This window comes from Ixodes scapularis, unplaced genomic scaffold (assembly GCF_016920785.2).
Source record: "Ixodes scapularis isolate PalLabHiFi unplaced genomic scaffold, ASM1692078v2 PGA_scaffold11__112_contigs__length_91849675, whole genome shotgun sequence".
Lineage (NCBI taxonomy): Eukaryota > Metazoa > Arthropoda > Arachnida > Ixodida > Ixodidae > Ixodes > Ixodes scapularis.
The window spans coordinates 33,471,053-33,497,475 of record NW_024609837.1 but is presented as its reverse complement, the minus strand read 5'-3'; the positions used below and the strand labels follow the sequence as shown (position 1 = coordinate 33,497,475).

The 26,423-nt window shown below is 46.7% G+C and overlaps 1 protein-coding gene across 1 annotated transcript; it reads right to left on the bottom strand.

Annotated features, from left to right (window-relative positions):
- Positions 1–9,349: 9,349 nt before the first annotated feature.
- LOC8042435 (calmodulin-beta-like) lies at positions 9,350–12,034 on the bottom strand. Its single transcript, XM_029973171.3, has 2 exons — positions 11,744–12,034; positions 9,350–9,526 (listed from the first exon to the last, which is right to left on the bottom strand). The coding sequence occupies exons 1-2, from the start codon at positions 12,008–12,010 to the stop codon at positions 9,350–9,352; spliced, it is 444 nt and encodes a 147-aa protein (XP_029829031.1). The 5' UTR covers positions 12,011–12,034.
- Positions 12,035–26,423: the final 14,389 nt, after the last annotated feature.

Below are 26,423 nucleotides of genomic sequence, written 5' to 3'. Positions count from 1 at the left end.
AGCTCGTAGAAGCTTATAAGACTCGTCACGGTGGCGTCGAACAATACAGCGAAATAACGTCTGGAATGTTCAGGCTTCCCGTCGGTGCCTGTTTTCAAATTCTAGCTTCACCGGCCATCAAAGGCTGCCATTAGCATGTGCAGATGACATACAGTTAGATAATGATAGTTATCGAAATAAGTAGGCCGAATTTCAGAAAGTGTCTATTGTCGTTGAATTCGCACTGGATAATATTTAACGAAACGTGAGACGTTTTGAACCTGAGGATTCGTCGTCGGTCAAAACAAAACTTCGTGTTTGTGTTTATTATTCTTATTTTATTTGCAAGAGTAATATGACGTTTTCAACCTGCTGGAAAGTCATACTGCATCAGCTAAATTTGAAATCTACGGAATGAACCAATTTCGTTCTTCGACATTGGTTCATTTTCTTTTTTTTTTTATCAATAGCAGCCGAAGTGTGTTTCCTTAAAAAATGAGTTTTTGCCTTAATCAATAAACACTGGGCGAGATTCGAATCATTTCACATGTTTCTTCGCTTACAGAACAACGACAGCGAACATTGGGCAATCATTTTGTGATATATTTGAATCACCAGGGCTTGCACTCTATGCACTTTCTGAGTTTCGAAGCAATGCAAAACAAATTAAATACAACATACCCATAGCAAAGTTTTTGTTCGAATCCCGAATTTTAATGAATAGATCGTTTTTACATTTTTTTGCCGCATAAACGAAAACTACAACAGTTTATTAGAAGAGTTTTAAATAATCGACATCTCAGTACTTTTACGGAGGGACATTTCGAACCTGAGGGAAAGCAGGAGACAAGAATGCGCGGGGACATCAGAATGCCGAGCTCTGATTGGACGGATTAGTGGGTCGACTTTGAGGAGACAAAGGCACGCTTTACGTGTACCCACTAATCTATCCAATCAGAGCTAAGCGTTCTGACGTCCCTTCTCGTCTCCACCTCTTTCTCATTTTCTCGGCGCATAGCATTACGTGCCAAGTGGGTGTGAGAAACGGTGCGTACAAAATGAAGAGCACAACGAAGCGCCAGTTCTTTTTTTAAAGCCTTTGTTCTCGCAACAATTATTAAAGAGCTCGCGCAAGTCAAAACACTAATCCCGGCGCGAAGTAGTTGGCACACAATCCACAGAACTGTGTGCAGAAAGTCTCCGTCGCGCATTATAATCAAAGATTTGTTCAATTATCGGACGATTAGAGTGCATTTAAAACTCGTACCTGCTCCACTGTTTCAACAAGACTCGTCCGAATTTCTTGGGGGACTGTAGGGTTCGCCTGACGGCCGAATGCGATTCAAATCGAATTATCTAAATATATCGATAATTCCGAGTGTTACTCGGGCGTAAAATGTTTTTTTCTAAATGAACCAAATGATTGAGAGCAATTAAACTTTTCACAGAGCTGTCTTTTCGTGGTGCATTCATCACGCTCAAACTGTTTACTTTTTCTACGCACAGGGAAGACAACGGCCAAAACTGTCTGGTTAGGGTTACAACTACAAATGGCACAACATAAGGCAAAAACGTGAAAGCTTCATTGATACCAAGGCGCAGATCTAGCAGATCCCGGCTTGTGCGGTAACATATCTGATTAGCAATTTCGATTTCCAAACGCTTTTTTTTTTTTGTCTCTGCCGTTTGCCTTTTTGTGCATAGCACACACAAAAAATATTTCGACGCCTATATCTTGTTTCTGAAACCTACACTCATGAAGTTTGAGTAGGGTCGATTTACTACCTAAAGAAACATTTGTGAAAAGTCTTCTATTGCACTTAGTTCTTTGGTTTATTTATACGAATTCCTATACGCCCTAACAGCACTCAGGAACATCCTGTAGACACACTGCAGGTGATGTTATCTTTCAACACGCGGATAATTTTGAGGGCTACTCCATTTTAATTGATCAAGAGGTTTATATATTTGAAGGGTTGAGCGTGTTCGTGATTAGAACGAAAGAACAAAACAGGTACACTCCGCGGCACTGTTAGGTCGAACAAGCCATCACTTGTTTTTTGTTTTTTTTTATCTTAGTATCGAAAGTCTATCATCAAAACAACTGCGTGGATGATGGTATTCAGTCGATGTACTACCCTACACCCTAAAAAAAAAAAAAAATCCGTCCTTGAAAAGTTATTTGATGCCCCAAGAACTCTTTCAGCTAGTAAAAACGCAACTGGGTAAAAAACTCTTTCGTTAAAAACAAAAATAGATTAAAAGAACCCCTTATTAGGTTCTCACGAAGAACCCTTTCAGGGGGTGCTTAAATAAACCTTTCAGGGTGCAATATATGAAGAAGCCAAAAAAAACCCTAAGAGTTTTTTTTACGATCAGATATATTTTAGAGTGTAAGGGGCTACATTTTTATGCCCGCCAAAACCCTTTCGAAGTGAAACGCGCAAAGCCGCCGAAGGTGTGTTCGCACTAACAGTTTATCGCAGCGTACATAGAAGGCAATACAGACGACACGAGCTTTCTACTTTCAACAAAGTCGTTTTCTGGCATGAGCTCAATAAACGACTTCGTTGAAAGCTGAGAGCCCGTGTCGTCTGTATTGACTTCTACGTGTCTCCCACTTTTTTTATTATTATTAATATTGACGTCTTTACCGTGTAGGAATCTGTGAAACAAATAGAACGCGCACGCTGGTTCACAGACAGCTGTGCAGCAAGGTTAACCGAATGCATATAACTTTCAAACCGACTGTCCTAGACATGACAAAAAAAAAAGAGAGCTATGGACACTTTTAAAGACGAAGACTGTTTATACGAATAGAATAAAAAAAAAGTATTACGCATTGTTAAATTGGCAATGCGGGCGAGTTAGTGCATGGGTATAAACATTCAAACACAACATAAAAAAGCACGAACTGATGTAAGAAGTATACACAAAAACCCTGGTCCTGTGTACTTTTTTTTATCAGTCTGTGTTTTTTTGTACGCTCTTTTTAAACGTTTTTATAGACGTTTACCTTGCCTGCACCTTGCAAACGGACTGATACGTCCGAGGAATGAAAACAATCTTTGGAGAGGGCTGCTCGTGCTGTTTTATCTTGCAGTGGACCACAGCGTTGGGAGCCATTTCGGCCATCCAATCCAGTGCCGTGAATATATCACGTGGCTACGCTAACCGCGTGTCGCTGCGACCATCCCGAAGATCACGTGATGCTCATACCACATTGGATTGACTTCGATGGCTCGCGGCGTCACCTCACCCTTTCAGAAATTTAATGTCATCTAGCGGTTCAAATGTCAGTCTAAATTTATGTATTCTGATGGCGATCAAATTCCAGTATTTATTCGTAAACGGAAGACGTACGAAAGTTAGTGTCCTTGTACAATTCTCTCTCAACTCGTTTCAGTTTCAATGGTGTCACGAAACTACCGCTGTGTACGAGGCACTTACCTGAGTAAATATCTTTATAACATTCACCACATGTTATTGCGATAGGGAGTATACACATGGTACGCCATATTGTTGGACGTTGTTTACAGCGCATGCTCAGAACTAGCTCCCATTTATTTTCTTCTAAGAACAATGATTTCGATTCTGTGGAATGGATGTTGAACGTCCATTCTTGTGCACTCCTCGCAGGCAGTGCAGCCAAAGCTATGGATATCCGTGCGCTCGCGGACCCTGAGCACCGATCAAAGCTGCGCACGCGCGGTGTTCGCTTCTTCTAAAATGCCAGAAACAGATGTCCTCCAGGATCGTTCTGAGCGTGCGCTGCGAACAACGCCCAACAAAATGGCGTCCCTTGAATACCCCCTATAGGCGACGTGAACGATCGAAAGCGTCGCTGTGATCGGCCTTTCACGATTGGTCAAATGCTGGCTATGACGTCAGCAAAGGATTTCTGATTGACGGAAATAAGAGCAATATAAGAGCTTTAATCTTGACGGTGTTGGCAGTGCCATTAGAAGCACCATCAAACTCTTTGTTCGCAAGGTAATGACGTCACGAAAGGAAACTATAGGAGGGCGCCACCAAAACATCTCGCCGCTAATAGGCCGTCGGGAACGTGCAGAGCATTCCAAGGATTTAATTGGCACACTCAAACGCCTAGCGCACAAAAGTATATATCTTGTCACGCTGACATCAAACAGCAAAGCAACGGGTTAACATACGGAATGCTCATGTTCCGCATTGGCGCCCAAATTTTTCCTTCATTTGCCATTAAATGTTTGCGCTTACTTCTTTGTTTAAATGTGGTCTACGTTGTGCTGGCAGGCCGGGAATGCTGTCGGCGGAAATTTAAGACAACTAGTTTTAAAACGAATTAACAGATTTCGAAATTGCGCCTGCTGGCGGTCTGTGAAGCTCCGTTGGAATGCCGTCCCGTCATGGTCCTCTAGAGTTCTTGTTGTAGAGGATGTTTCCTCTACATCGCGTTTCGATCTGCATTATTTACAAGAACTTAAATGCCGTGGTCCGAAAGCATCTTGAGTCGATGCGGGGCCTCCTCGTTTCCCCGTGACCATCTTCTTCTGCCTCTCCGGCTGGTCACTACAGTACTTTCCCCCTAGTGAGGAGGCGGAAGTTACGACCGTCTCAGTGTCTGAGATGTCCGGTGTGGTGTTGTGATGTCTGTCGCGATACATGTTTTGAGTTTTGCCGGAACGGAAACGAACTTGACGAGTTTCCTGGACTAGTGTTGCTGCTGACTCGCAAAAGTCGGTGTCAAGATGAGTGGACTTCATTCACTGGGTCTAACGAAACGATTATGTCCTCACCGCTGACTAGCAGCGTCATAGTCCTTCGATCGCGTCGTAGGACCTGAAACGGTCCGTCATACGGAGGCTGTAGTGACTTCTTGACGCCGTCTTATCTCAAGAAGACGTGCAGCACCATAGTATATCACTCGAGTTAGAGTTGTACACTCTCAGAAAAAAAAAAAAAAAAAAAAGAAGCATATTCTTACTTCCCTTGTCCCACATACGACATCCCAAAACTTCAGTTCAACGTACAGCATGCTGGCGTCGAACAGACGGCACCAACTTTTACGAGGGACTTTAGAACGGTAATATATACATCATTAAACAGCTAAATTACGTATTAAAGACTACAAAAAAAATGATGTTTTTTAAACAAGAAAAGAAAAGTCCGATTGCTTTTTTTTTGCATTCGGTAACACGTGCATTACCTATTTTAATAAATTATACCACTCGGCTATCAAAATGACAAAGGATGCCAGTTGCCTTCTGCTTGCTGCTGTAGAACGGCTCCCACTGCGCCATCTGGGGCATCGACCGTGATGGAGACAGACCCCCGGCTCTTAGGACCCATGAGCATGGTGGCATTAGCCATGGCATCCTTCAGCGTCTGGAAAGCTTGATGAGCCTCCTGTAGTCCAGCGGCGACGTTTTCATATTGTTGCCTTTGAGGAAGTCGTGGAGGGGCTGACAGACACTTGCGCAGTGGGGAACAAATCGGCAGTAAAATTTAACTAGCCCAAGAAATTCTCGAAGCTTCGTTGCCGCCGTCGGGGCTGGGAAGCTCCTGATGACGTCTACTGTCTCAAGCAACCGTTGAATCTCGTGACTGTCAACATGGTGCCCAAGAAAATGTGGTTCTTCGACGCCGACTTCATATTTGATCACGTTGACAACGAGACCATATTCTTGCAGCCGAGAAAAGAGCTGTCGTAAGTGGTCGGCGTGCTCTTCTGGTGTGCGACTGAATACCAAGATGTCCTCGATGTAACAAATGGGAATGTAAAACCACGAAGTACTTGGTCAAGAAGTCGTTGAAAGGTACGAGCCGCGTTGCGAACTCCAAAAGGCACTCGCGAAAATTCGAACAACCCTAACAGAGTGACGATGGCAGTTTTGGGAATATCAGCGTGCTCGATGGAGATTTGGTGATAAGCCTTAACCAAATCTACTTTGCTGAATATAGTAGCGCCCTCTACGAGGCCTCCAAAATCCTGGATATCGGATATTGAATAACGATCGGGAAGAGCAGCCTTGTTCAATGCCCGATAATCTCCACAGGGCCGCCAGTCTCCTGCCTTCTTGGGTACCATGTGTAGCGGTGAAGACCACGAGCTGGAAGATGGTCGTACATAACTGAATGTAAGCATGTGATCAAACTCATTTTTGGCTATTTGAAGACGATCGGATGCTAGGCGTCTATAGGTCTTGCAAACACCGGAGGGCCCTTCGTCTCGATGTGATGAGTGGTTTTGTGCTGGGCGCTCTGGTCGGGCACCGACTGTAGTATTCTGAGTTGAGCGGTCGTACTATACTTCGTTTCAGCTTCGGTCCAGACGCAGCCAAAGCTACAAGCGCGAGCTCCGGGCTTTCAGCATCCCTGCCAAGCACGCGCGCTCGTGCAGTGCAAGCACTGTTCTGGGCCCCATGCTCGCGCTTGTAGCATCGGCTGCGTCTGGACCGAAGCTGAAACGAAGTATAGGTCGTACGGGCTTGAATTCTGAACCAGAGAAGCGTGCCCCACACGCAGTGTCGCGTGCTCAGCTCGTGCATGCTAGTATCGCTTTCGAACAGTTGACCCCGGGATTCGGAATAAACAAGTCGACAGTCACCGGTGTCCTTCCTCGCCCTCGGCGGGGCCCGCGCAGACGCGGGCCCCCGCCGTTACCGGGTAACCCTTCGCGGATGAGCCCGACGTCTACTCCCCGGCATCGACGACGGCTGCAGCAGCGGCTGCCACTCCTTTCCCGACATTGACAAGGCAAAACATCGCCACCACCGGCACTCAAGGCAATCCACGGAGCCCTGCGCCGGTACCCGACATCACCTCTCGGACCAACATCGGCCACCACCACCTCATAAAATACAATAGGAACACAGTTGGGAACTCGTCAACAATGAGCTTCCACGGGTGTCCACTTTCGCTCGTGAGAGGATAGGATTTAGAAGTGCTGACTGAAAGTTGTCGCTCAGCTCACCACAAGACCCAGGAGGAGCGTATACCTGGTTGAGTCGGGAGTCGCCTGGTCTCGGGTCACCAATATGTAGAGGACGTTTCTTCTACATCGCGTTTTCATTTACAATATTTACGAGAGCTTAAATGTATAAGCTCTCGTAAAAATAATAATAATAATAATAATAATAATAATAATAATAATAATAATTATTATTATTATTATTATTACTATACTTGCACTACTGAATAAATTTTATTATTTATTTCTTTATTATTTATTTATTATTGTTAATGCCGTTGTTTGAAAGCATCTTGACTCGATGCGGGGGTATCCCCGTGACCATCCTTTTCTTCTTCTCTGGCTGGTGACTATATGTGCTCCCTACGAGCCAGAGTTGCGCGTCTGTTTTCCACATGCCGCCGCGCCACTAGAGTACACTCTAGCGCCACTATTCGCCGAGATAGATCGCGAGAGGAGCCAAGAATCCCATGCCGTGCAGGTAAGTTACCGATATGGTCGCTTTGCCGACGTTGCACGCTCCCCGGCGTATGTTCCCCTGCTTTTGCCTCCTCTTCCTCCTTTCCTGTTCTTCATGCGCGGCGGCGCGCGCAGCGCCGCTATTCGCCAAGTTCAGTCACGTGATCGGCGGCAATCGACGGAGCACGGCTCCTACACGTGCGAGGAGTGGCTTTCCCACATAACTCAGGATTTCAAGGTGGCTAAATGCGCAACTCTGGCTCCTGTTGGGAGCCTGTACAGGAAATCTATGGGCCTCTAAAGCGTGTTTCACATGCAGCAATTTTGGCCTTAGAGCGGCGCGATTTCTGCCGTCGCGGCGATCGTGCCGGTCAACCGCTGCGGCTGGCCAGAGCGCCGCGACGGCAGAAATCGCGCCGCATGTGAAACACGCTTGAGAAGCAGCTACAGTTGGATCTCTCGACGTCGATACTGAAAATTGCAAGCTGAATCGGACCAAGCGAACCAGGCATAACAAGTAGGTGATCTCTTTGTATCTACTGTTTACACCAAACCTACTTACCCCAACCAACCTTCAAACTTAAACGTCTTTTGATGCTTGCATTTACTTCGTACTCACAACTACCGGGTATTGAAAGGAGCAGACGACAACACGCAGACATGTTTGAAAAAAACAGACGTCAGTTAGAACAATCAGGTGACCGTTTGAATTTGAAGACGCACTTAACGTAGTCCGCGGGCGGTCCGGACAGCTTGGCAATGTTTCCCTGTTCATGTTGGAACGAAACAAATAATCGGACGACAACAAGCACCCATGAATTTAACCCAAAGTGCTTCCCGCACAAGCAATCGTCGTCCGACAGCGCCTGGCTTTATTTTTCACGGCACTTATCCACTTCCTCCGACTTACCGGGCATGCAGAAAAAACATGAAAACTGATCTTCAAACATTTCACGACTCTTTTGGTACAGCCCCGGCCGAGGGGTTTTGACGAGAAGGCAGGTTTTAGTCTGGATTCTTCCAAAACAACACAGGAATGCACGTCCCGCATGGTGACTTCCGCCCACAGTCTCAGAGAGGGAGTGCGCCCGGCGCGACGTAACAAAGTTGAGTTCGTGTGTACCCATGGAAGCACTGCCGACAAATTAGATTTATCACACAGTTCAACGTTCAAAACATGTTTATGTAATATGCATATTTCATTCCCGCGGGCGGATGCTATTTCTATTCGATTAGACGTTTTAAATAAACACAGATTTTTTTTTACAATGAACTATCAAGTAATCAACAACAAACGTCAAAAGCCTTAATAATAGGATATTTTCAAAGCCCATCAAGTAACATTGATGATGTCAATTTCTTTGGCACAAAGCGTTTGACTCTGTCCGAGTCGAACGCTTACACAGTCGAAAGCTTATACTTGCTCCAAGTACGTGCCCAACCAATGGCGGGATTCGGATCATTTGCGAAGGAGCTTCTTTGTTTCACTGTACCACGACAAACAGTGAACTGTACGGCCTCTTCAAGCCAATCGGAGCGACAAAGGCGAAGCGCGTGACAGCCATTACCAGTACAGGGGCGAGAGCGCAACCAAGGCGTAACCCCACCTGTTGGGGAACAGGGGACGGAGCTCCCCTCTTCCCCGAACAAAGTAATTGCCCTGAACTCTCCTTCGTGTGTTCCAGACACCGCTTTGGTCCTCTTCGGAGATACGTAACCCTGTCGATCGAAATTCGCATAAAAGCGGCTTTCCTTAGTCCCGTTCGTTGCTTCGACAGCCCTGCCTGCAACTTGTGAGGTGAGGTACGGCCACCTGTCTCCCTCCGGTGCACTGACTGGCTCACTGGGACCATTGCCTTTGCCGTTCGCCAAGTTACGGTGAGGATAGATGGCGCACTTCTGAAAAAGGTCCACCCCATATAGACGAACAGACTGCTCCATGTACACACAGTTTAATGGTCAGGTGGAGGTCATGAGAGCCACAAACTCCTCGTAGTTTATCTGCCCGTCGCCGTCGACGTCGGCCTCGCGGATCATTTCGTCGACCTCTTCATCGGTGAGCTTCTCGCCCAAGGTGGTCATCACGTGACGCAACTCCGCAGCCGTTATGAAACCGTTGCCGTCCCTGTCGAATACCTGTGAGTCCCCACCAAAGCAGGTAATGAGACGCTGAAACACAGGACGCTTCTCGTGGTGTAACGTTATGTCATTATTCCCCGTTATCATTGTCTTGGAAGTACCACTTATCTACGGCATAAATTCAATGCGAAAAATAGAACGTTTGCATACGGCAATATACCAGAACGGGGGACCCAATGGATGCCTTCTAAAACCCCATCAATCAAAACTGTCGGGATCGCCATTCCTTGGGTTACGAAATTGCAGAGGGTGGGCAAATTGGCGAAGGAAAAAAATCATACTTTGGTTCTTAATTTCTAAACTAGGTTGTGCAACCTACCGACCGTTACAAAGGTTACAGCCGTTAGCATTCATCCATCCATTGGACACGAAACGAGACTGAATCCGAGGGGAGTTGCTATTTGCACAGCATCAACCGAGGGGTCGCCTGATGCTCCAATCACGTCGTTTCTCTGCGTCACGCATTTCTGTTGGTTATAATCAGATTTGTGCCTATCTCAAATACTCTATCAAGATACTGTATTTCAAATACGTTTTGAACTATCTTGATATCTTGCAAATACTTTTGACTGAGAGTATTTGATACTGTATTTTAATTACATTTCTGGGTATCTTGTACTCGTTATCTCAAATACATTATTTTTGACACTCCTTCTTTTCCCGAGTTTTTCGGTATGAAGTGGCGTGGGCGTGGCACGAGCAAACGTGAACATTCGAGCAACCAAATCCCGTTGCGAGCTCCGATAAGTTACTATGGCTTAGATTGAGCTCGCGAAAACATCGCTTTTGCGCCGATTGTTACTCATATTTCACCCCAAAGTTCGTACGATTAGGGTTTCCATTCAACTTCTCAAAGGCACATTTAAGTGTCCTAGAGTTTACCTCAAAAATCCTCAAACAAAAGATGTGGTTTTACGGAAGTAAAGATTGACACACTGGAGGCGCAACGCAGAACGGGAAACGACCCACGACAACAATGCAGGCTTCAGTGTCCAGAAAATAACAAATAGAAGAAAATGAGAAGTGGACACAAAAAAAATACAGTTTTTTTGCTTGTATATTTAACCCCGCCACAACAAAACGTCAATTTTTTTTTTCGTCAGTTCGGCATTTATTGGTTTCGTGAACACTGTTTGTAAGCGAACGTTGATAAGCAGAGAACAGGACGGGAAACGAACTTTGATGCGGATGACCTCTCAGAATGCCAACAAAGTGCCCCCAACGTTGATTGCCTTTCTGAAAGCCACTTATTGAAGAAGGTGCGACTAAAGTTACTGGATCTGGGAAAGTAGCGCCATTGCCTTCCCACTTGCTAGCCGGACACAAACAAAAACCAACAGAAAGATGACAAAAACTCTCAAGGTGATTGGTTCATCGCTGTCGGTTGCTATGATGATCGCCATTTTGGACCCTTTCAAAGCTTCCAAAGGGTCGTTAAAACCAGTCGCACCAAGATCGCTATGGAGCATCATCGTACTGGAAGCGTCCCTCGGCCAATATGAGCGTCTTTGGCACTGTGCATGCAATAAACCTATCACTCATGCTTATTTCCCCAGATCTCTTACAATTATGTTGCTCTTCTTGAGGGTTTTTAAGAGAGCTTAACGATAGACGAACCCGAATAACGCAAACCGACAAAGGGCGAAGAAAGGGAAGGTCGCGTGGCCCTCACCGGCAGAGATGCGTGACGGAGAGGAGTGGTGTCAATGGAGTGTCACGTGACTCCCTGGTTTATGCTGTGCAGATAGCAAATCCCGAATCCGAGTCCTCACTGAACGCTGACGTAGCACTCGTATCCAGTACACGCTCAGAATGCGTGCCCTAAATGGCAGACTCGCAGAATTGGAGCAGACGCTATTAAATGGCCCGAACCTTTGGAAAGGGCCTATTCCGCAACTGCAAGCTATCTGTCGTCAACCGCTGTTTGTGCGTAGGGGCAAAAAGTTACAAAAACGAAATATAGTCGAGTCGTCGAGCGTATCCTAATAGTCGCATATGAATAGACGGATCTTAATGGCTTCACGCTGCGGGCGACGTGGGTTCTGTCACATACCGACACGTTATGATGAAAATATGTGCGTAAGAACAAATATAACAGAAGATTGACCGAGCATGAAATAGAACGCAACGGGCAAACAAAGCATCAGGTTTAGCGTTCTATAAGGAACCAACAAAGTGGCAGGCTGTTAGTAACCCAGGACGCGGGCGGTTCACCTTGAAGGCTTCACGAATCTCGTCCTCGCTGTCCACCGTCCGCGTCTTCTTGGTCATCATGGCCAGGAACTCGGGAAAGTCGATGTTTCCCGAACCATCAATGTCCACCTCCGCGATCATGTCCTTCAGCTCGGCCTCGGTCGGGTTCTGGCCCAGGGCGCGCATCACGGTTCCCAGCTCTTTGGTCGAGATGACGCCGTCGCCGTCCTTGTCGAACAGCGCGAACGCCTCGCGGAACTCCGCGATTACCTCCTCGGACAGCTGCATGTTCTGGGCGGACGCCGGCGACGCGCCGGCGGTCACCGGTGTCTTCTTCACCGGCACACCGGGGCCCAGTGTCCCCGCAGAAATGACGGCTTTGGAGGTCGCCTTGAGAGTCGGCTTGGCGCCGGCGTTCGGGACGGAAGCGGAGCCGGGGACTGTCCCGGAGCTCGCGTCCGGGTCGGTAGGGGGGTTCGCGGACGGGTCCGCTGATGGCCCGCTTGGCGTGGACGAGCTCGTGGAAGTCGGCTTCATGGGTACGCACGTGGTACGAGACGCGAAGCACCGCAGTTCGCCATGTCGCTTCTTCTTCACTTCTTGTGACAGTGATGGGGATATTTATCTTAGCTCAGGCGGGCCGGTTCAATCCCCGCCCCTGCCAGTTTCGATCTGGATGAGCATCGCACCGAAGTGCGGTCGTCTACAACTTTTGTGTGATGAACGTTAAAGCCCCTAAGTGAGCGGTCGTACTGCACTGGCCGAATTCTCCATCTCCAGTGGGTAACAATGTCGCCATGTTCTGCACGACTAAACTCCTGTTGCGTAAACTACTAACGATTATTTTTTTTTTTTTTTTTAGGAGATACGTGGCGTTGCATGAAGGCAAGTCGCCCGTACCATGACCTCCGAGGTTCTTGGCGCTCAAAGCTCTCCTCGGGCCATTCCATTCGTCAGAAAATACTCACATTCCGAAAAAAAAAAAAAAAATGGCTCGAGGTTGTTTCCGCCGCGCAGTGGCTCTAGAGCCACTCTATATGGCAGCGTAGCTGCCAGAGTAGCGACACGACGCAAAATTATCTAGATGCACGACGTCAGAAGCGCTGATAGTGATCTCCATTTTGGGCCTGGGAGGTTGCCATGGTAACCGTGCTTCTAGCGACGCCGGGCGGCAACCTTTGTAGTCTAGTTGATATCTCCATTCGTTCATTGAAAAGTGGTATACAGTGTTGCCAGGTCTACTGATTTATCAGTAGATCTACTGATCTCGTTCCGGGTCTACTGATTCACTGAAAAACAAGAAAATCTACTGACTTTTTTTTTAGTAAACATATTAAAAATTTATTATATGGCCCCTTCAGTTCCCAGTGCCGCCCATCAAAGGAAACTCATAATGTCCCAGAATTAAAAACGAAGCACTAGCTAGATGACCCAGAAGCCCGTCCTATTCGAGTGACGTAGACGTATATTCATCTATCTATTCACCCAGAGCAGGTTCGGCAGGTTCGACGGTGACATCCGGGCCAGAGCCATATATGGAGAGAGTTTGGCTAGTCTATGATCTCGCCGTAACGTCCCTCTCCCGAGTGAGCCAATCAGCCCGTGGCGCAGAGCGAGAGGTGTTTGCGCATGCGCCTGAACTCTCGGCTGCTCCTATACTATCTACTAGAATAGCTTCGAGTTGAGCGGAGAGAGCCGCAATTTTCATTCATTCGTTCGGCGGAATGCATGGGATCGACATCCAAATTTCAGTTATTTTCTTTTATTTGGCAGGCTGTGGCAAGAAAATGATATAATCCTATTCCTCGGTGGCTTAAAAAGCTAACGAATGAAGTTTCGCCACGTTTGAACGCAAACTTTGGGTCAGGCGAAAAAGAAATAAGCCCGTAGCAGACAACGCGTAGCCTCAACAGTGCTCCGGACCAACAGCGTTGCTTCAAAAACCTTCCACAGTCCAGTGAGGAAAGATGGCAGCATGCAGAGGACTTCCATTGGACATGTTCGCGCGCACTTGCCGGAGCGTCTTGTTTCGGTTTTGTTTCAATAATAGCGACAGGTGAACGTCGCACTGTCGCCTTCATCTGTGATCCCAAAAGTGCCTCAGTCTCGATTCTAAAGAATAATCCTCGAAACAGTCAATAATGACTAAAACAAAAACATTTATGGTGTCATTTTAATTTGTCCTTCATATAAAGTTACTTGAGAACTGGTCTTGTTTTTTTTCTTTCATTTTTATTTGTATTTATTACCATGTTATTTGTTACCCTATACTATTTCTTTGAAGTGTGTATTAATGGAGATAGCAAAACATGGCAAAACACATATTTCGTGGAATCTACTGATTTTTGTGCAAATCTACTGACTTTTTGGGGATCAATCTGCTGACTTTTTTTTTCTCCATCTGGCAACACTGGTGGTATAAGACGCTTGGCATCGCGGTACGGCAATAACGTCTGGAAAAACGGTGCCTGTTTTTTCTGAAAAGTGAGACGATTTGCAGCCCGGAGACTGTCGGGCGACGATAGCTGCTATGGCATCGTACGTGCACGGACAAGGCGAGTAATTTTCGGCGCTGCCGGGATGGCGGCCGCTTCGCGGGACGAACGCACCGTCCTAGTACTTTCGGACTTCGCTCCGATGGAACAAAATCCGATTACGCCGGCCACGACAGGACGATTCGCTCGGAACATGACTGCTGCTCGACTGCACCATAGTGAGCGAGTATATATGTTTAGCATCATACTTCTTCAAGACCCGATCATCTCTTCAAGATGAGATTTCCTCACCGACTGGTGAGGAGCGACGTCGACGGGGTTCAACCGAGAAGGACGGCATGGTGGTCTCTAGAGAACTGTTGACGCCATCAAAAGAGACGGACGCCGGATATGAGGTGTTCTTGCCGACATGCCAAATGGTCGTTCGGAAGTTTACCGGCATTCAAAAAGTCAATATTTTTATCTGGTGTAGCACACATATCGGTGTTAAAGGGGCCACGAAATTATTTTTAAACTTCTTCTTTACCTATAATCCTCAACTCAGAAGAGAACTGTGAAATCACACAGTCGTGACATGCTAGGGCACCTGTGCGATGACCCCAAGCTTTCACCGTGCTTTTTAAGCACACCGTAGAACTTGGCATTCGCAAGTAATGATAAGTTCCGTCAGGGCACTCATTCGCCAGGAACGTGAATTCAAATATCCATGGACGAATTGATTGCTGACGAGCGCATACATCCGAGCGACGCAGTTTTCGTGTCCAATGCGTGTGTTGGGGTCGGCTGACGTCATTTTGGCCTTTGTAGGCACTGTACAGAGGATATTTAGAACCATACACACATGATGATAACGTCATAGCACACTGACATTAAGGAGCACAAAACGGGCCCAGCTACAGAAAATAAATATTACACTTGTAAGAAATAAATACGTCTGTAACTTGTTAATTACAAAGACGAACACACCTCTGAGCACCTAAGTTTAATAGTATGTGTTGATGCATTGTCATAGAGCAGGACATTTCATACACGTCACTTGAGCAAACGACAGTTTTTCACTTGAAAAACAAACCAAAAAACACTGCGATCAAATGCAAGCTATTGCAACGAAAGAAAGTTATATCAAAAGCTTCAGAACTGCCATTTCGTAAAATTGGCGATTAGTAAAAAAGGTTAAAGATCGCAGGAGCTTCCTCGCTAAAAAATGCTGTGATTATTCGGTGACCCAGGGCTGAAAAAATTTCCCCTAGGCCCTACACGCGCCGTATAGACGCTTTCAGGCAGCTGTGCATGGGCGCCGCCATAACCGACCTTCAGTTTTTGTTCCCTCTTATTCCGTTCGCTTCACTTCACCGTTGTCGCAGCAAAACAGGTCATTGCCACTTTAGGTGCTACTGTGTCCTTCTCCCCAGCATAGTCCCTTGTGGAGACTCGTCAACGCTCGCTTCGATGGCTCGGCATCTCGTTAAGACAAGAGAAGGTCGGCCATGGCGGCTCAATCTGGCGCGCGATGAAAGCGTCTATACCTTTCGTTATGATTCTCAGAAATTCAGACTTTCAAAGGAAGCTAGAAAAATGCGAAAATTTTATCCCAAAAGCTATGTGGAGCGCAAGTTCGTCTGCTTCTTTTTGCAGGGGTTGTGGTGACGTCAGAACGCCGAGATCTGAGTGGCTCCGATCGAAGGATAGTGAGTAGACCTAAAAGCGAGCTGCATTGAGGTCTACCCACTATTCTTTATTCAGAACCAATCAGAGCTCGGCGTTCTGACGTCGCCACAATCCCTACTAAAAGAAACAGACGAACTTGCGCTGCGAATATCGTAAAATCGTTGATTAGTATACTTGGGAGTTGTGTGAATATTTATACAGCGTGTAGTAGGTCAGCCATTTCAAAGTTGCGACGAGTCACTCGCTGTAGATGAGCAATTTAGTCAGTGCAGTATAACCGCTAGCCTGGCCGGGGTCTATAGGTCTTTAAGGTGCACCACGCAGTAGTGATACACAACCGCAGGCCGGTACGATGCTCATCCAGATCGAAACGGGCAGGGGTGGGGATTGAACCCAGGTTCCCTGGCTCATTAGTACAAAACGTAAACATCGCAAAAGCTTCCTCGCTAAAAGTTGGTGATCATGCGGTTACCTGGGGAAAAAACAAATTCCCCAAGGCCCAACATGCGACGCATAGATTTCGCATCGACTCTCAGACACTCCAACGTTCAAATAAAGCTAAGAGAATGCGAAAATTGCATGCTAAATTTCTTATCGATCCTCAAACACATCCGGAAACCCGAGCACCGCTAAGGCGATATGAATGATGCTGTCGCACAGGTGCTAATATCCAGAGCGATCTTGCACAGAAAGGGTATAAAGTATCATTTCTTTCAGATCTTCATGTTATACCTACGTCAGAAAGCACGAAGAAGCCCTAAATCGTCGACAAGCTGCGGCACATCACGACTAAGGGCCCCGAACAAACTCGCATCCACCAGCTCTGGGCGCTGCCATCTTACCGATGACATCACGGCTCTTGAGAGGTCACGTGACGAGTCGTCACTTGGTTGCTACGGAAACCGAGCCAGCTCAGCTCGTTGCTATGGTACCGCGTGTGACCAATCGCGGTGAGAGGCGGCACAGGGAAAAGCGTGGCGCTACTCTGGCAGCTACGCTGCCATATCGAGTGGCTCTAAGTGGCTCTAGGTGCAAGGCCGAAAATCGTCAGCATCGAGCTTGCTCGGCTAGCTGCCCGGATATAAAGGCGTTCGTTCGGCCGATTTATACAAATTAAGTATTATATGTATGTTTAGACAATTTGGACAATATCTAAGTGAGAGTTACAATAATGAAAATAAAATGTGCCTCTCTACCTGCACCACCAAACGGTATAACAGGGTCAAACCCATTCAAATAAATAAATAAGGTCTGATATGACCAAAGAGGAAATTTTGATTCAAAAGTCAATGAACAAAGAAAAATAGGGAGGCAGCGAAAGTACTATGTTTGGACAAACGAATGATAGTCTACCCTAGAGCCACTAAATGAGCTACGCTTATACCCTTGTTACACGGGCACACGTAACTGCAGTTACGCTAAACCGCAATTAGCGCACAATACTTGCCGACAACATTCTGCGGCGATGCAGCCAGAGCTATGGGCGGACGTGCGCTTGAGCATCTTGAGCACCCATCAAAGCAGTGCACGCGCTCTCTTCGCTTCTTTTGAAATAGCTGTCCGAGCGTATAGTGCGGCATCTGTGCTGCCACGTAACCGCAGTTAAAGCTGAGTTAACCGCGGTTAAGTGTGCCCGTGTAACAGGGGTATTAGAGTATCGGCACTCTATTCCCCATTGTTCTGTCCGTTCTTTTATTGTTTCTACAAGAGCCACTAAATGAGCTGCGCTTAGAGTATCGGCACTCCGTTCCGCGACATTGTTGTGGGCGCCGCCATTTTGGTGCTTGTACAGAGCAGACGCAACTAGAGTCACTAAATAAGCTACGCTTTCAGAGTACCGCGTTCCTTTTCTTTGGCATTTTTCCGACAATACAGTCGGTCTATTCAACAATATTCTGGTTCGCTGCGGCATCATTGGACAGCGGCAGTCACGTGAGTCGCCATCTTCATCGTCGCGTTTTTTCAGCGCCACCATCTTGGGTCCAGCGATCCGCTGCCTGCTGCTGTTTTAGTTTGTGAATGGGGCCAGCTGAACATAAAAAACACACAGAGAAAAAAATATAACATTCGCATTGCTGGACTAGCAACATTTAATGATGCATCTTTTTCCTGTTCTGCTAATCCTTGATTCCGGTTTTCCTTTTCTTTGCACTAACTTAGATGATTTTTTAATTCTTTACACTTGATTTACGTTTTCTTTTTCTTTACACTTAATTCTGAAAATTTCTTCCTTAAACGCATTGTCCACTCTGCTGTCGGAATGTTCTCATCCCTTTTCTTCTGTCTTCTTTAAGCGGTCTTCCTCTTTTTGATACTACGTGAGAGCATTCTTCCTCGGCAGACTTGCGTTGCGATTAAGAGACAGAGGTCATGCGGTTCAAGGAAGTTAAAAGAGATAAAAGGCGTGCTCAGTGAACTAGAAAGGTACCTTGTTATTGGCTTAAGCTGAGCAAGTTGGTTCATTGCTTGTGAATGGGGCCAGCTGAACATGAAAAACACAGAAAAAAAATATAAGATTCGCACCGCTGGACTAGCAACATTTAATGATGCCTCTTTTTCCTTTTCTGCTAATCTTTGATTCCGGTTTTCCTTTTCTTTGCACTAACTTAGATTTTTTCATTCTTTACAGTTGATTTACGTTTTCTTTTTCTTTACACCTTTAGTGTTTACTGCGCGCACACACTGAAGTCCGTCGCTCAGCATGCATTTTTTCCTTCTCACGTCGAGATACGAACAACACGACCTTGATTCGCTGTCACAGCTGCCACAGCAGCTGGCGCAGGCGACAGCTACAGCTCGGCTTGGCTCAGCTACAGTCACTCCTCCATCTGCGAGTGGACCCAAGATGGCGACGCGTAGTTTGGGAGTTTCGGTACTCTGAAAGCGTAGCTTTACGCAACTGCCGACCGTCATGATTCAAAAGTACGGCTTCCTCAGCATTAGATTCGGTGTTAAGAAGCTCATGTAATATTGCTTTGCTTTGTCGCGAACTGTTTAAACATTTGTGGAGAACGGAAAAGTGTTTCCGGTGATTTCAGATAAAGCTTCAGATAACTGGCAACCATGATTTTAAGCCACAATATGGTCAAGTGCCGTTACTCTGAAGCGTAGCTTATTTAGTGGCACTAGCCTCCTCTATAGGAGGTATTCACTGGACGCCATATTTGTGGGTGCTGTTTAGAGCGCATGCTCAGAACAAGCTCACATTAATAGCCTGCTAAGACCGGCAACTTTGATGGTGCTAAATGCACGCTCCCAAAGGACTGCGGAAGCTCGCCGTCAGCACGCGCTCAGCAGCAGCGCACACAGATATGGCCGCCAGTGCCTGGCAGATAGCCACGCGACGCGGCCGCCGAAAGTGGATAGGTAGAGCGGCAAGCAACGGATAAAGCCTAGTTCACATGCAGCGGTTTTGGCCCTAGAGCGGCGCGATTTCTGCCGTCGCGGCGCTCTGGCCAGCACCAACGGTTAAGCGGCACGAGCGCCGCGACGGCAGAAATCGCGCCGCTTTAGGGCCAAAATCGCCACATGTGAAACCCGCTTAATGCCTGATTCACATGGTGCGAATTTGCCTGCGATTTCGCAATTGCGACGCCGTTCTTGCGGCACAACGCAGTTGCGGTGCGAATTCGACTAATTCGCAACTCCGTATTTTGCCAATCTTTCCTTGCGAACGGCCGCTCTTGCGAAGGGGACGGACAGCCAATCAAACGCGGCTCGTGAAAGGCGTCACGGTGGTCATAGCAACGTGGGAATCAAAAATGCGAAAAATGCGTCACCTACGTCGTCGTCTTCGAAATTCGCTGCGGGGGTGGGGCGGCGGATGTTCTTCTTCCATGTGAATATTTTTCGCCGGGGGATGTAAGCTTCAGTACGGCATTAAAACGAACTGGCGTTTGCGTACCACGAGAGGGTTGTGGTTGCTTCCTTTGTAAAATCGCAGGCGATAACAATTGACGCTTCTGTTCGATCACTTTGCGTAAGGGACTCGTGGCATAGAAGAAAGATCCTTTCTTCAAATCTGTTTGCAGATGACGCGAAAGTCTGTCTAGAAACTGAGAAACGCTGAACAGAACCTTGTTATTAAAGCCATTTGATAAAAATCGAGCTTCACATTTTTACGTATAGTGAAAATAACTAATTGATATGTAAACGCGCTGGACGCGTGCTACGCGAGCGACACGCGTGTAAAATGGCTTTAATTACAAAGTGCCGATCAGCGATTCTCTGTTTCTGGACAGACCTTCGTGTCAGATCCCCAAACAGATTTCTAGAAAGGGTCTTTCTACTATTCAATGAGTCCCCTACGCAAATGTCACACGTGCCACGCGTGACATTTGTCATAGAAATCTTGTGACAATTTGGTTTTGTGCATAGTTTGCGATTATTTCACCAACATGATTGTTTTGGCTTTTTTTTTTTTGCATCTGAAAACCTGTGGTTTTTTTATTTATGTCGTTTCCTTTATCTTCAGTGTTTTTGTCATGTTCGCAATCGCTAATATTGTTTTGAATTAAAAAAAAGCTTAATATTTACGTTAGCTTGTTCATGCTGACCTACACTGAGGAAGTACAGAATGTGTTTTGCACGTCCAGCGTGTCGTTCATTTCATGAAAGTCGGCCGATAAAACGAATTCTGGTTTTGGTAAAGACCCGATTGGGCAGCGTAGGTCCAACGAAAACAGTAAAATAGCACCTTACCCTGTGGGGAATCAGCCAGTACTCTGTCGATCTACTTTGGGTTATACCTGCCACAAAAAGTGTCCGCCAGTTTGTCCGTAAAAGGGGCAAAGACCACAACCAATTTTCTACAAAAAAATTGACTGATTTGCAGGCAACAGGCCCGGGGTGGAAATGAACTAGAGAGATGACATGATGCAGGGGTGATTCAGAAATCACTTTTTTATTGCTGGCTTTAAATGTTGAAAGATAACAACTAACAAAAGACAAAAAAGATGCAATTACAAAAGAAAAAAAAATCAAGTACAGGCTCACCTTTTTGGCAGACATCAAATATGAATAAAGAGGAACATAACAGGTTGCTGGAGTCATGGGGTGCACCGGCGCCAAAAGGCAAATATTTGCATTGTGCGCCGGTGTTGCAAGGCAGCCCACTCATCTACGCACGCCACCGACGATCCGAGTACCCCTTGTCAATGGTCCGACGAAATCGACCCCTACGTGACCCGGAAGCTACAACGCAAGGCACGACGAGAAGGAAACTCGCCGTGCCTTCTGTTATAGTTTCGTCGTAACCACATAACCCCCTACAGCCCACTCCACACTGCAGAGAGGGCAGATGCTACGCTTCTTCGGCGTGTACAAACACACTCCCTCTCAACACTACACTACCTCCAGCACGTTGCAGATCTACCTGAACCACCTCAATGCACATACTTCCGGAGACTACTCAAATAACTCTCACACACCAAGTTAAAAGGAAGCTGAAGCGGTTTTGTATTTGAGGAAGCACACTTAAGTCGGCTTCATTTCACCTCCAGGATCTCGAATATCGAAATTATTTTTTTTAAATAATTTGGGGCATGGAGGTTGCAGAAAATCATTTTCAGAGTACCACCGAAGGCCCTCCTTCCAGGAGCGTGTCGCCATAAAAGGAGTTCTCGGAATCTTCCTTCCAGCAGCGTCCACCACAGCTATGCACGCGTACTCTTGCTATTTTTTTTTTTTTTTTTTAAGAAGGGCAGAAAAAGATGTTAACACTTGTGCCAGTACGGGGGAATACACCTGGCAAGCTAGGGATTGCATGCGCGGCCCTCGAGTGACACGAGCTTTGCGGCCGAAAGGTCCTCTTACGACGCCACGACAGGTCGGGTGTTTTTCGTGTTTTCTCGCGCTAAGTTACATTTTCGGGGAAAACGAACGCGATATTCATATCCACGGGATAAAGCTACGCTAGAATCAAGCTCTGTCTCATTTTTTTTTAAAGAAGTGTTCCGGCTTCCCTTTAAGGACTGCGCCTCAGCTCAGGATCTTGCAGAACGTGCACTGAAAACACTCGTCCCACTTATCCAACCAAGGATCTCAGAGGACTGTGTCACTCCTCCACGGGTGGCAGAGTATAAATTACGTCCACCCCTGGTTAAGCACATTAATAGCGTACATGAACAGGGAGAGTCCCTAATTTCATCCCCCTCCAGTAGCACCGGTCTTGGTACAATACAAATGTTTCACTTTCTCTGTTCAAAGTCCTAGTGGGCCTCACACGGAAGCCGTCTCTCACCAGAGCGCCCGTTCAAAAGTAGCGAACTCGCAGCGGCAGAATATTGTTGTAATGGTGGCCTCAGCTCCCTGTTCCACCGGAAATAGGTCAGACGATCCTCACACACAAAAACTTGAAAACTTCGTGATTTGTCACCATACCGCTGACACTACTTAGGATTTCAGTCCAGCGCGGTTCCTTTGCCATGACACTGCAGCTTCCTTTACCAAATACCTACGGTACAGGTCTCTCACTGCGGTGGCCACTATGTTGCATTTTCGGACAGATTGGTCGACGTGCCGCGATCTCAGCCTCGGTAGGTGGAGCAACGCGTTTGTCTGTTGAGAGACCTCCTTGCGCCACTGGCCATCAACGATGTTGCCGAAGTGGTCGACTTCAATCAGCATTGGCATTTAGCATGTGCAACTTGTCGTCTTGTAGGTAGTTGTACAGTACACAAGCTGCGCGGACGACTCCAGTGGCGTGGTCTGGGAGGAGGTCGATTGGCCTGCGGAAGATGCAAAATCTAGTAGCCAAAATTTCGAATGCGTTCTGGACGCACCTTCTGGAAATGGGACAAAGACAACACTGTGATTTTTGTTATTATAATGCAAGTGCAACAATTCTAAAGGTTACCTCGCTCTACACAGTCGATAGTTGAATATTTTTAGATAATCGCTGAGGTATCAACCAGGACAGGGCCTCAGAAAGTCCGACCTCAGTTGAAATGCCTCGTCTCCAATGAAGACGGACGCGGCGATAACATGGGAAGATGGCGGCAGATTTGGTGGTGGACAATTCAAGGCAGCTTGACGGAGGCACTGTCCTATCCTTGATGCCTTGAAGACGCCACCATCACTTTGGTGGCCATACGCTCCAGCGTCTGTGGCCATAAACCTCGACTTGCTGTCCACGACGGCCATCAGCACTACAGAGTAGGTTACCCTGAAAAGCCGAATGTTACGTCACTTCATGCGCTCTTCCAAAACATGATATGTGTTAAAGTAAATTTGTAGACCCATAAACAGCACCTTGTAGTTATAGTACAGGCTTCAAGAATCGGCAAGGGCTTCGATATGTCCGTGTTTTCCGTCAACGTTCCCCACACAATGAGGAAAATTCCGCCCTGTCTCAAAGCCCTTGGCAATTTCCCTTAGTCTGTGATTCTTGGTGGGAGCTAGAAGTACAGCACAAAGTTCACACATGGTTTTACGTTGTTATTTAAAAGCCGTTCATGTAATCTTTACCTATAGTAATACTGGTAATAAATGCATCCTCAAATATGAGAAATACTTGTTGACGCTTAACAATTGCGAATAATTTTGTAACTCGATCTGAAAAGCTGTGTGTCCGTCTTTTTTTTCTCCCTCGCTCCTTTTTTTCTACGTTCAGCTGGAAACTTTCAGAAGCATGTTTAGCCAACTAACCCAGCTCCAGGCACACACCACCTACTTTTGTAAGCTATCATATTATGCCCAAGTCAGGCTGGTGTCAGACTGCTTATACAAAAGACAAAAAAAGAGTCTGCAGACATCGATCGAACGCGACTCACTGACGCATCTGCGTTTCATAAGCCGCGTGACAGGCTGCTCCTTTCATTGGTTGCTGTGCGACATAAAAAAGCAGGGATGCTGCGGTGCCTCAAATTACTATTTGTCTGCAAACTGTATTCGTAGGATGCGTAATGTGTGACCCCGTCTTTCGAAGGTGGCGCAGTAATAGCATTGGGGCCCTCAACATCCTCAGGTCTGCAGCCCTTTCTTCCCAAGTTCGCCCCTAGAATCATAAATCAATGGCTCTCTGTTGTGTAAACTTTTTGAGAAACCATTTTTGACAGTACAGCTTTCAACATGATTCATTTAGATATTTCGGCTGCGAATAGTTAGGAGCAGCTGCAAAGGACGAGTTAGCTGCAGTGATTTGTACACCCGACTCCCATAATTATCTCCAGGTGAGGTGTGACCCCCCCCCCCAGGATGTCTTAAGCAATGTATATAAACCTAAAGCCAGCCCCTTCTAACACCCGCTTATTTATCTCCAGGTTGGGGGCGACACCCCTCAGAATTTCTTGACCAATGCATCTAGACCTAAGGCCACCCCCTCCAAACAGCCCCCCCCCCCCCCCCCCCCCGAATAATTGCAACACCCCCTGATTTAGAATTCTGGATGATTACGTGGTTTGGTAGTGTGTAGAAAGAGTACACCGGGGCAGGGGGAACTTGAATTCATCAATTTCCCAAGACCACCACTGTGAGTCTTGTTGTTCGTCATGATCTACATCTTTAAAGGCGGTATTTAGTGGACGCCGTATTGGCGCGCATTGTTCGCAGCTAGAGCTCAAAAAGAACTGCTACGTACTGCTGGCAAAGATAAACAATCTTGACGGTGTGAAATATACGTTGCAGAAGCGTTGTGCAGATTCACTAACAGCACGTGCTCTCAACAGCAACCAGCGCAAGCTATGGCCCCCAGTGAATACCGCACGACCGGAATACCACCTCCATTTTCAAGTGTTTTTTTCATTGCGAGAGGCCAGCGATTCTTTCACAGCATGCATGCGACACTAAGGATATGGTTGGTTTTGGATGAGGCGTGTTTTTATTGGCTGTCTTTTCGTACCGTCGCAGCGGCGCTGGTGACGTCTCGAAAGATGTTTGACAATTGACGCAGCTCCGATTATTTCATAATCGCATTGAACCTGCCTGTTTGCCGCAACAGCGCCGTCGCAACGGCGAAATCGCAACTAAAATCGCTCCATGTGAAGCCGTCCTCTTTTCCACAAGTTACCAAAAACGAAATCAGATTTCTTTGCTTACCTTCATGTGTTTTGGGTGAAGCACCTTTCATATATTCGGACATCTCTCATGCACAATGGATGCCCCTGTTGACACTCCAACCTTGAATTGCAGTGCAAGATCCTGCATTGACGTTGCCGATGACAGGTACCTGAATAAAAACAAAACATTGCTGTGTACATCAATGTCTGGAAGCCGAGAAACTAGTAATGAGTTCGCCATATAAACCAGTTTAATTGCACCTCGTATTCACTCCAAACAGTGAAGTTTAAAGAGAATACCATTTTACCTTAAAGTGATAGCAAGCCGCACCCGCGACGAAATGGGCTCTCTGACGACATATTGCTTCGTAAGCTTTGTTTCCAGGCGAGTGTGGAGTCTTTCAAAGGCGTTCCGCATTATCCGGTAATATCTTCGAAACTGCTCCGGGTCGCTGTGCAGCATAAAAAGGGTCTGCAGAGAAAAAGTATTCCAGAAACCTGCTCGCAGAAAAGCACAAGTCGACTTACCAATGAGTAAAACTCCGATTCTTTGGCTCTGTATTGCCAGCACGGCCTGACCCGCCATCACCGCGGGCTGCCGTCTAGGAGCAGGAGTTTCTTTTCCGCAGAAGTAGGTATTCCTTTTTACAGAGCAGTCTGAACTCGTCGTCATCAGCGGCCATTATGCTCCATGAAAGTAAAGACGCGCTGCTACTTGCCATCTTTCAATATGGAACATCGTCCACGTGACGAAGCCACCGGGACAACTGTTCGCCTTGCGCGACATGCCAAGCAACGCAACAACTAGCTTGCTCAAGCAGTTATGAGCTGTGACTCTCCCGGTGTCCTTGTCGCGTTCGTCGTACTCGTTGTTTTCGTCGTTTTCGTTGATGCGAATGCAGTCGATGCAAACGTCTGATACGGCCCTAAATATAAGTATACGGCGTACTTTTTACCAGAAGCTAATAAATAAATCTGAAAATTTTATAATTTTGTTAAATATCGAAATTAGTATCGCCAAACGAATTCAAGGGTTCCAACCATGTGCTTCGCAAGTGCGAAAAATCGCATATGTTCTCAATCAATGTGAAAGGAAACGCGAAATTTCGCATGTGCGGTTCATCGCTTCACCGATTTCGCAGGAGAAAATCGCACCATGTGAATCAGGCTTAAGGGGAGAGTCATGTAACATGCGCCCCGCTGTGGCGAGACGCCGAAACACACTATACTTTTTTTTCTCCTGTTGGCAGGAGTATACATGGACCGCCACCCCTACCCCGTTCCTCCGTTTCGGTTTCGTCTGTTTCGTTTGTGCTCGAAATTGTGCGGCACACTGCCGGGGCTGATTGATTACATTACCGATATTGATACACGGGAACAGCGTCGAAAGGTCAGTATGCAAGATGACGACGACGACGCTGAGAGGATGACACACCGGGCGACGGCAGTGCCTCAATCTGAGCCGTGGGCCTCGATTCCTCAAAAGCGGCAGCTTCTGCGTTGGCTGGGCTACCTCCTTGGAGCCTGATGCTTCTACCCCTG

Bases quoted from the DNA above. Each gene is read 5' to 3' on its own strand.
- LOC8042435 (XM_029973171.3), bottom strand. From the start codon at position 12,010: ATGCAGCTGTCCGAGGAGGTAATCGCGGAGTTCCGCGAGGCGTTCGCG. The intron at 9,527-11,743 runs GTGAACCGCCCG...GGGGACTCACAG, and splicing joins AGATTCGTGAAGCCTTCAAG to GTATTCGACAGGGACGGCAA.